This window comes from Lasioglossum baleicum, chromosome 1 (assembly GCF_051020765.1).
Source record: "Lasioglossum baleicum chromosome 1, iyLasBale1, whole genome shotgun sequence".
NCBI classification, from domain to species: domain Eukaryota; kingdom Metazoa; phylum Arthropoda; class Insecta; order Hymenoptera; family Halictidae; genus Lasioglossum; species Lasioglossum baleicum.
The window spans coordinates 19,854,169-19,865,497 of record NC_134929.1 but is presented as its reverse complement, the minus strand read 5'-3'; the positions used below and the strand labels follow the sequence as shown (position 1 = coordinate 19,865,497).

The 11,329-nt window shown below is 40.7% G+C and overlaps 1 protein-coding gene across 6 annotated transcripts; it reads left to right on the top strand.

Moving 5' to 3' along the window:
• The first annotated feature begins 1,300 nt into the window (after positions 1 to 1,300).
• LOC143209160 (nose resistant to fluoxetine protein 6-like) lies at positions 1,301 to 11,059 on the top strand. Of its 6 annotated transcripts, none has more exons than XM_076424500.1 (16): positions 1,301 to 1,361; positions 1,634 to 1,780; positions 1,853 to 2,438; positions 3,313 to 3,557; positions 4,060 to 4,253; positions 4,634 to 4,851; positions 5,182 to 5,424; positions 6,499 to 6,706; positions 6,781 to 6,946; positions 7,207 to 7,286; positions 8,154 to 8,249; positions 8,325 to 8,454; positions 8,989 to 9,163; positions 9,399 to 9,541; positions 9,614 to 9,739; positions 10,736 to 11,059. In XM_076424500.1, the coding sequence occupies exons 3-15, from the start codon at positions 2,222 to 2,224 to the stop codon at positions 9,737 to 9,739; spliced, it is 2,241 nt and encodes a 746-aa protein (XP_076280615.1). In that variant the 5' UTR covers positions 1,301 to 1,361; positions 1,634 to 1,780; positions 1,853 to 2,221; the 3' UTR covers positions 10,736 to 11,059. The 6 variants fall into 6 exon arrangements, 4 of the variants coding, with proteins under 4 accessions (XP_076280615.1, XP_076280607.1, XP_076280625.1 ...); XR_013009057.1 differs by lacking the exon at positions 1,301 to 1,361 and adding an exon at positions 10,444 to 10,593 and having other exon boundaries at positions 1,370 to 1,780; XR_013009056.1 differs by lacking the exon at positions 1,301 to 1,361 and adding an exon at positions 10,444 to 10,609 and having other exon boundaries at positions 1,370 to 1,780.
• The last annotated feature ends 270 nt before the right edge of the window (positions 11,060 to 11,329 follow it).

Genomic DNA, 11,329 nt, shown 5'->3' with positions numbered 1-11,329 from the left:
TGGCTATTGAAAGATTGATTACAAATCTTTATTAGTAGATTCTATGGAAGCAACTTCGGATGTTGTCAAATTCTCGAAGCGTGAAAATAACAAAGAGCGAGAAACGCCAAACATAAAAGTTGGTGCCTCGTCTCCAAAATCTGCGGACAATTTAGAAAATAATTAAGCGATCAAGTTTGAACAAAGCTCATACGATTCGTTACAAGTTTGACTAGATAATGCACTAACGATATTCATAATTTTTTTATGTATAACATTTTTTTTAAACAGAGTAAAGTCAATCTTCCTGGCGGAAGGGGTCATTGTTCTCCAAAACGCTAATTTGATCGTACTATGACCACAAAATAAATGAACGAATGTAACTTAAAAAAAACATGTTCTTATAGCTTAAAGATGCATCTATACATCCCCCGAAAATTGATTCCCATAGTGTTAGTAGTTTTCTAGAAAATAATCCATAAAGATTGCTTATTTTCGAACGATTCGATCTCAGCATCTACGTAAAATATTATAAATCATTATTGTGAGTTGAAAATAATACATACATGTCTCTAAATTTTCAAGACATTAATTAGTAACTTCTAAATACATCTGGTCTCTTCTAAGTAAGACTGGGAAAATTTATTCAAGTTTTAGAATTTCATTATTGAGATAAATAATAATTAAATAATGGGTATTCAAAATTTCGTTGTACATATGTATATTGATTAATCTGCACATTGGTTCTTGCATCGATCCTGATCTATACATAGAACCCCAATCCGGGACCACCGGCCACCGCAGCGCACTGCGGAAAATGGCGAGCAGGGCAACATAAAACACGAATTCGTGTAATCATTATGATTAGACTGCGCATTAATAATTCTGATAAATCGAAAACAGTGTAAGAATATTCTTAATGCATAAAATCTACAGACTAATTACGACAATTTGCGGGTATAGTAGCGGATGTAGGTACAATAGTAAAATTGTCGTCATCAATGCCAAGACATAGGATCCAAATAGAGATGCATAAAATCCGCAGCCCAGTAATAACATCCGCCAAATTCTACGATTTGAATAAAAATTGTCTGAGTGGAGTCCACGCGCAGCAGAAGTGAAACTTCTTGCTTGTTGGGTGAAGATAGAGATGAATTATTAGTATGCATATTATAATTATTAGTAGCGCACGGTTTTTTCGTGTTGAATACGAAACTGTCATAAATAAATAAATAATTATTAGTATGCATATTATTAGTGATACGGTTCTTTCGTGATGAATGCGAAATTGTCATACAAAAATAACGTCAAACGAAAAATTCTGTCGCTGCAGCATTTTATTCTTTGCGATATATACCAAAATGTTCGCTATCATTCTAATTGTAAGATCGTCGGTTGTCCAAGCGGTTAAAAAGTTGGACTTAGCAAGCGGTAGACCACGGGGTTCGATCCCGTCGGGGTCTAAGAACGTTCTTTCTCTATTAAAAATTATAGTTACACTCGACTTCCGTAACACTCGACTTCCGCGTAACGCTAGAAAATTGGAACCCCCTCAGCAAAGAAGTTTCATTTAAAAAAAAAAACTTCAATGTGATTCACAACTGAAGAGTATGGTGATAGAAATAGTACATAAATCTATATTTAATTTTTGCAGTGATCTCCGCCAAAATTCGCCACAAGCCTCCGACGAAATTCTCCAGAAACGCATGAAGTAACTGATAAAATCATAGCAAAAATAGCACAGCGTTACTCCCGGGTTACCAGGTAGCAAAATTCAATGGTGGATTTGGTTTGCGAAAGGGTAAGTTACCTGATCAAAGTGACTAGTATGGTGCAGGAAAGTGTCTGTATGGTATCGCAAAATCATTAACAGTTCGGTAGATGACTGGAAATGGTATCGACAATCGTCGTCGAGAACCGTCTCGTCGCCTGTGTGGTGGGAAACGATTCCGCGGATCAACTTCAAAGGTACGACGCCGATGACTACGCAGCCCATGAGGACGAGTTGCTTTCGGTCGTGCATACTATCGGCATATCTACTTGGTCGCCGTGTGCTCATGTAAATAAATTGTGACTCTTTCTGCGGATACGGTCTGTCTGTTCGGGATCGCGGTAAGGTGATCGTCGAGATCCTAGGATCCACAGTAGACTAGACTAGATCCACGTTTATACCGTTACATGCTGTAAAGTTGTTGTTATCAGTGAGCAACACATGTATCAGTGATCCGCCGACAGAGGCGATATGATTTCCTACGCGAAGGTGGTGCTGTTGGCGGCTTTATGGGCGCAGGGTTGTTTCTCGAGCATGGCTGTCGAGCCTAATCGAGAGGCTATGAGGGAGACCATGCCCCTGTATACGGTCCTCAGCAACCTAGAACTGTTGAACAACACGCAGTGTAGAGAGGAGTTGCAATCGCTGCGGGATGCCGTGGACCACAACATCCTGTGGGGCATGAGACGTTAGTAGAAGAATTTCCACGCTTTTCTTTCGCGTTCGTTTCTGTAGGGGTTTAATCATCTTCGGGGTTGTTTGATTCCGATTAATTGGGGCACACGCGTTGGAAGTAGAGAACCGCGAGGAAACTCCGTAACCAAACGAAACGAGACGAATGCGCGGCTTGCGCTACGCTTGCCACGCGGGGCTGTGTGTAGCGATTACGCGACGATCCTCTCGATCGTCGGATTTTTCGCGCGGCCACGCAGCGCCGCGGCAACCCCGCCATCGAAATCGATCGTTTCGCGACTTTCTTCACATTACCCAAGAAACTAGTTTCGTAGGAAGCTCGGAAACTACGAGTCGGATCAATGCCGACTCGACTTCCCGTGCTCGATTGTGTTTGTTTCGCGATCGCCGATGATTAATGTAGCCATCCCCTCGAGATCTCGCCAGCGGGGTATGGTTTATTCGGTAGCGGTGGGAAGAAGTATGTAGAATGTGATTGTTATGCTAACTGCTAACTGGCTGACTAATGAAATGATTTGTGTGAAAATCGTTAAAAGTGTGAAAAGTTAGAAAATTAGAGACGTTCTCCAAGACAAATTTCAAAAAAGATTAAAAACAATTAGCAGAAGAGTGGGAAACATTCTTTGTCAAACTTGATTCGGATGAATGGATTAATAAGGAACAACATAACAGCAACATGTCAAAAACTCAGGGAACGAAAGTCAGTTAATTCAAGAAATAACTTTAATGTATTCGAGTGCAAGGTATAATTTTTTATTTAGCTGAGAAATAATGAAACCACTGAGACAAACATTAGAGACATCGTCAGGCTAGGTTATTCACCTTGGGTTTGTGCACGTCGACTCACTATGAATTGATTTTTTATGTAGTTTTGGATGTTAGTGGACATCCTGGCTCCGGATTTACTATCGGGAATAATTTCTGGCCGGGTAGTCGGATGGGTTGCGTTTATATACATTATAAGAGGAACATCCCCGTGTCATTGAAGCTCATGAGGAATGCGTCGCAGTATCGCGACCCAAAGACCGAGTTCCCGCCGTATCCTGTGCAATACTATGTCGCGAGGTTCGTGCATAATAGCACGCAGCAGTACCATATGGGAGTTTCGGGCCAGGTATGCTTGCTTACCATTACTGATGGATTTCGTTGTGATAATATGGTTTATGAAAATATTGGATTTCGTTGCAAATACTTTCATTTGCGAGAATAAATGTTAAAACAAAATAATTCATTCATGCGAAAACAGAGTGTAATACTTGCACTTATCAGTCAATCAAAAAGGGTCCATCCACCGTTTATCTAAAATCTATTAATAGTCCTCTGAGGCCCTAAAGGTGCTAAATCTAAAAGAATCTCCAAAATCTTCCCAAAGACGTCAGATTTCATAACTTGCTGGTTTCGCGACGTAAAACCGTGAATGAAATTAAAGGATTCTGATACGACAAAATAAATAAAACAAATATTCCAGAATACAAGTATTAGAATTGAAATCACTCAAATAAATAACTCGCTAGGTAAACAGCATTTCCAACACCCAGCCGCCTCGACGATGAAACGTCGTCGTCGCCTAGAAACTTACGGGGTGATATGTATTACTCGGAATCGTTGTATTTTAGGACAACATGTTGATGGGATTGTGTCTGCCATCATCCTGCACAGTGGACGAGTTAGCAGTAATTATAGAGAAGATCTTCCGTGATAGGACTCTCCTAATTGGGCAACTATACTCCGCAGACTTTAAATTGGTCGAGGTCTCCGATGTGATAGATGATTACCAGTGGCTGCTGAGCGGCCAGAAGATCCTAGCGCTGTAGGTAGCTAAACATAATCGATCCTCTTCCCATGATCATCGACAACAAATCGATAGACCATTTCAGAAAAATTCGTAACTTGTTACTCTGATCTATAGACGGCTATTGGTATATTATTTAGAACCTGCTAAAATTATTAAGAGATGAAATCAATTTGTGTGTAGCTCCTTTTTCTTGAAATTGATACAGATCATTTTTATTTTACATAAAAACTTACGATTTACTCATTTGTATATTAAATCGGTAATGTCACGTTTGGTGTCGTTGAGTAACCCGAAATTTAAGAGCACATTCTCGCCCCTGACGGAAATTATCGCCTCTTGCATAATAATCGAGGTACTCCGAAAATATTGACATTTCGTGATTTGTTTACTCGCAGACTTTGGTTGTTGCTGTCCCTTGGCGTGGTGATCGTCGCCACCCTGTACGACGTCATGTTTTACCAAAAACGACTGATTCAGAAGAGGGACTACCTCACGCTCCAGAATAGTAACACTGTCGGTGAGCTCGAACACGACGATTGTGGGTCGCGCGTGATCGAAAAATCAAAATTTATGGCCGTCGATCACTCCTATTCCCTTGATCTTCCGTCAAAAAGTATGAAACATGGAATAGAACGCGGAATTTGACTTGTAGACTGCGGATTTTGTGCATCTGCGGCATTTAAGAGACATGAGAGCTACAAAAATTATTTTAAAAAGTACTTCACTTTTATATGTCATTTCAGTCGCTTACGCAATTGTAATTGTAATGCATCAATGTGAAGAACATTTTTATTGAACTTAGCAATCCGCAGTCAGTTTAAAATTCAAAGCCAGACGTACAATTTTTGGATCGAAGCATTTAATTATATAATATAATGTTACAGAAGTAAGATTTTTATCTTGTTTTGAACATAATCGGAAAACTATGATTGAATGCACACAGAATTGAAGAACGACGTGGAAGCGAAGCGCGAACCGGAACCGGAGAGCGTCTGCTTGGACGAGCATAAGCCGGAGAATATGACAACGAAGATTCTCTTGTGCTTTTCTGCGAACACGAACGCAAAACAGATTTTCACGTTCGAAAGTGGAGCGAACTCGCTGCCAGCATTACACGGCATCAAGTTTATAAGCATGCTGTGGGTCATTTTCGCGCACAGCGGTGCATACAGCTACGATTACATGGGTAAGGGAGTCCCTAACAACTAGCAAACTCTTTTACAACAATTTCCTAATCGGGATAATTCTTGAGCTGTTTTTCGATACTGTTCAATAATTAATTTCTGTTCCTCACGGTGCAGTTAGAAAATTTTTCTAGTTGAAGATATTTGGTTAGTGAAATTCTACGTGTTGAAATTTTACACATTCTTCTATATTCCTATGCTTAGTATATACCGATTACATAGATTGATTAAATTCAATACAGTGAAAATATTTTAAGTTAAATTTTTGAATCTGTGAAATTAAAAATTGTTTAATTTAAAAATCGTGTGCGTGGAGTCCATACGCGACAGAAGTGAAACTTCTTGCTTATTGGGTGTAGAAAGAGATAAAGTATTAGTATGCATATTATTAGTGTAATGGTTCGTTCGTGATGAATACGAAATTGTCATAAATAAAATAAATAAATTATTATTAGTATTAGTATTAGTATTAGTATTATTAGTAGTAGGTCAAAGTCAATTTTGCGGCAATTTCTTTTAACAAATCTCCACCGATCCGAAGGTGTACAACCATCTGCCGAAACCATGACACTAAATTTTGTTACACCCTGTACATGTATAACTTAAAGTCTGTCCCAGTTAAGAAGGGACCTGGATAACGACCGGTTTGCATCGTTCGCTGCGCAGGTTCGCCCTGATTGGTAGAACTCCCAATGCACAACGGGCATGAGCCAATGGGGGGAGTTGGGAGGCTCGCAGCAAGGCGCTGCGATCAGTCGAGCTGCGCGAAACAAGTCCCTTCTTAACTGGGACAGACTATATGTACATCTATAAATCTACATACATGTATCCCCGCCTGTCACATGGGAGACTGGGGTTCGATTCCTCATCGGGGTAAGAAAGTTTTTTTCTCCGTTAAAAATTTTCGTTACACTCGACTTCCGTTACGCTAGAAAGTTGTGGCCCACTCAGCAAAAAAGTTTCACTTCAAAAATCTGCAGTCTAGTGCTTAGCCTGTGTTAAGAGTAACACGTGACCCCTTTTTCGCCGACCTAATCGTCACTTAGAAGGAATAATCGCCGAATTTTCGATTTTAGTTGATCTACCGTTGATGGCGATCTACTCGGGCGGGATCCTTACTAAACTAATCAGCAACGCGACCTATTCTGTGGACACGTTCCTTTGCGTAAGCGGGTTCCTGATGAGTTCCAACTATCTGAAGGTGATGCGCAAAGGGAAACCGATTTTGACATTCGGGATGAGCATGCTGCAGCTGATTCTACAGACCATCAAACGTTTCATTAGGTAAATGCATCATGCGATCAATATCCCTGATATCATCGAAACTGAATTGTCTTTCTAAACCGTTGCCTTTTTAGGCTCACGCCAGCGCATCTGATCGTGATATTGATCGCAATACTGAACTACACTTATTATGAAAATACCTCGACGTATCAGATCTACGAGTCCCCGAGTTACTATTGTTCGAAATACTGGTGGAGGAACCTGCTCTACATCAACAACTTCTACTCGTGGGATGAACTGGTACTGAACACATTACTTATCTCGAAATAATCTATTTTTCATTGCAATTCACCTCGAACGACATTGCGCGATCGTGAACGTCGGGGTTATCAAAATAACTTTATTGTGAACGGATGTTCGGACTTTAGTTTTGATATATAATGAAAATTTTAGAAAAATTCCATTTAGTTTAAATTTCGAAGAAAATAGTAAATGTTGCTTCTCACAACGTTTTTGTTCGAGCTTGCATCTTTGCACGGTGCGATGTGTCGTTGTTTCAGTGCCTCAGCTGGAGTTGGTACATCAGCAACGATATGCAGTTCTTCATCTACGGCACCATCCTGCTGTTGCTGTACACCTGGTAAGCAACCCTCTTCTTTGTCTGGTTCATAGTTTCCCAAAAGTTTACTCAAAGCGGTGCAGACAAAAGATTTAAAATTGGAGACTGTAGGATTAAGTGGATTCGAGGTAGAAATCAACTTTGCGTGTCCTATGCTTGACAGGAGTGAACTCTTTATTTGTTCTCAGTAGCTACAAGTTGCCGTCTGTTTTCGATTCTCGGTAGCTGCGATTTTCTTCAAATCGTCCTGATTGGCCGGGCGTGCATTCGCCTTTTTCGGCCAATCGGATATTTTCTCGGGGATTCTCCTTGCGCCTCCCTTATTCCTTGCGCCCTTGGCGCGCTTTGTCTGAACGCGGGGCGGTCCCAGAAGTTTGGTAATGTAACGGAATTTCCTACGGGCCCTCGGTTCATGACGTGTCCGGCTATCGCCTACCTGCCTAGCTTCGCGGTCCCTTCGGAATCTCGAGATTTACGGCACCCGCACTAACTGTTGGGGCCGAAGGTAACAGGGTCTAACTACCAAAACGTGATATTACAAAGACTCTAAAACGCTCGCTAAGACGAGTAACGGCTTTCTCAAAAACAGCTGTGTGCCAACGGGTTCCATAAATTCGCTCGACCATTTGCACGCCAAATGTTGCTAAATGTACGTGCCGATGGCCGCTACAAGACTATAATTTAACACTAGGTTTACGGATCAAAATAATGAGAATGTGTCTATCCAAATTTTTATCAATTTTTTAAATAATATATACCCAAAGAAATATTAAAAATATGTATGTAAATCTAGCATTAAAAAAGATTGGGAAAGTATGGACTAGACTGGACGATGTTTGAACGATTTTAAATCGAAAAGCTAAATCCTCGTTCGGTGAACTGTTCCAGGCGGTCTTACATTGGCTTGAGTTTGGGCGCTGTAACGTTGATCTCGTGTATACTGTGGAATGGATACTTGGCGTACGATCTCGATTTTGTTCTCGCGTAAGTATCTCTTGAAGTACTCTCTTCTAGTCCAGCAGCGTTTACTTGTACTATTGGCTTTCTGTTTCTTTTCAGGTGGGGCAATCTACACACCATGTTCACGATGTTGTACATTCAACCATGGCTCAGGATTGGACCATTCCTTGTTGGAATGGTCACCGCGGCCATTATCGACAAGATGAACTACAAATTGAACCTTACAACGGTAAAAACATTTTTTCTACAGTCTAACAATTATACATATGTATATTATATGTGTATTGTAGGGGTGTGGATGTTTAGAGTGACCGGTGTGAATGTTTGCAGTGACTGTGGACGCGACATCGTGGCGCCAACTTGTTTGGGTCTCGTATAAAAGGAAATCTGTTTAGGCCGATTAGGCCGAGGTGTGAAAGAAGAGTGTTTGAGTGTTAGTGTCAAGCGTCAAGTGGCTGGGGATGCCAAGCGGGGTTACCATATTCTACTCTCGCCAGGCCCCTTACCCTTCCGCCCCTAGCCAAGCTTGTCTGTTGAGTCCGCCCCACTCTTCCCACTAACACTGACGCGTACCACGTCGAGCAAGCTAAGTTAGCGATACGCGTTATTGTCAGTGGGAAGAGTGGGGCGAAGTCAGCAGTCAAGCTTTGCGTGGGGTTGAAGGGTAAGGGGCCAGGCGGGACTAGAATATGGCAACCCTGATGCCAAGCGCAGGTAGTACGTGAGAGAAGAATGGAGTCTAAGTTTAATTTAAATATTTCAGAAAAGCAAAATACTCGGCTGGACCATGGGCGTGCTGTGCAACTGCTCAATTCTTTTTGGCGGTATGGAAAGAAATATGCCGATACTCATAAGTGTTATCTACACCGCTATTAGCAGAACTGTATGGGGCGTTGGCATATCGTGGCTGATAGTCGCGTGTATAACGAACAACGGAGGTAATTAAGCTCTTCTTTCTGTTAACACGTAAATTTGATAAAAAAACGTGAATGTGTCTATTAAAATTTTTAGCCATTTTTTAAAGACATAATACATAACCAAAGATATAAATTCGTAGAATAATTCCTCGTGGATGTAATCATAAATTAAAAATATTAGTCCGCGTCCCGTAAACCTAGTGCTAACAACATAATATTCTTCGATCGTCAAATTCTTTTTCTTTCTTGATCGTAGGTATCGTCAACCAGATCCTGTCGTTCAAACTATGGATACCATTTAGCAGATTAACATTCAGCGCTTACCTCTTAAATCCATTGATCATAACCTCGGTGAACTTGTACAGTTTTTACCCGCACCGCAGTAACTTGGTGGCAATGGTCAGTAGTAACATAACCGAAGAACTGATTAATTGAAACAATCGAAAATTATAATTCATCCCACTTTCTCAGACTAACAAGGCCGTCGGATTATGGGTGATCACTTACGTCTGCAGCATGGTGCTCTCATTGGTCGCGGAGGCGCCTGCTATAAACGTGCTCAAGATTCTGTCGAATCCGAACAGAAGGATGAAATGAGTGCGTACAGAGAAATGTGTCGTTTTCTTCGCACTAGAATTACCGAAATCGTTAAAATGACGAATTCAGATCTTCTCTTTTACAATTCGTGAAGTTCTAGAAATATTTACATGAGAAATCTTTTAGTATACTTCTTTATTCAAGTCGAATAAATTCAGTCCTGTCATATTATTATAAAGGAATATACAACAGTCTCGTTTAGTCTGTTTAAACCGTTTCCTTTATAATTACTTTCTCACGGAACTTTTAAACAATCTTCGGTCTGATTAAAATGATACAGAAACATGGCATAATTCGTATTACCCATAACTAGACAGCGGATTTTAATTATGGCAAGAAGATTAGAAGGATTTAAAAATGCTATTATATTATTTTCAAGCTATTAGACATATTGAGAAAGAAAATAAATTTATATTTCACTCCAGTTTGTAGTAATTTAGGTGGAAAATTTTTATGTTGCATAAAGATTCGCTGTCTACTTATTGTCTCTTCTTACTTCTACTAAATTAGAGAAACATTTGAGTAAGCGACCGAGATCCAAACTATGATTTGATGTCGTTTCACTCAGCAAAAGAAAAATATAAAGAAAATAATTGAAAATGTTAAAAGTTCCGTCACTAGATCAATATGCGCTGGCAATATCTCGTTCCGAGTAGTGAAGGCGACAAGCTTACCGAATGATGTCTTTTTGTTGAAAATATCAGACACCTTCCTCAGCGTGTGCAGACGTATGTGGTGAGTGAGCGAGTGCACATTGCACATATGCGTATTGTATACGCATGGCCGCGCCGCTCCGAGTGAAGGTCTTTGCAGACTAAGAATCGTCAGATCGAGTTCAACCGTTGTAGCGCGCGGTACGCGGCAGTAAATGTAAAACCAGTAAAATTATTAATTTGAGTTACGCGAATTATAAAGTTTATACATTCAATGTTTAATAATTGTTAACCTTGTAAATATAGAACAACCAAAGTTCATATTCCAACACTTTTTTTGCAGGAGTCGGCGCGTATTCCCTTTATTCTACGACGTTTGGGAAGGAGGACAGGCCCGTAGAGAGTGGCTTGCGCAACATTCCTAAATGTTCTGCGTTCTCATTCCTTTTCATTGATCAACGAGCGTTTTGCACAGAGCCGTTGGTTCCGACGAGAAGAGGAGAGATGAGAAGGAGGAGAAGGAAGCGTGGCGGGGGTGGGGGTGGGCACGTTTTACAATGAACTTCAGATTGTTAAAAGAAGGACTGGCGAATTGCGTGTCACGACTCGCAACTATGAGTGAACCGGGGAATGTATCCTGACCGGTGCCGATTGAGTCAGCGATCGGTTCGTTCGGAAGCCTTGCTCGCGTCGATCATCCGGTAGAGAAAAATCTCCTAATTTGTCATTTTGCCACTAGGAAATTGCGACGATGATCCCTTAAGCTAGGTCTAGATTCCACCTCTAGTCCTAGCTGGTCCATCTAGGTTACCACTTAATTTAAACACAAAGATCTTGGTTCTGATCCTAGGTTAGAGGTTGAACACTCTTGCTACACTTTAACAATTCTTTGATATCAGTGTCCTTCATTTGTTCTATGTTTATACAGTGAATTTGT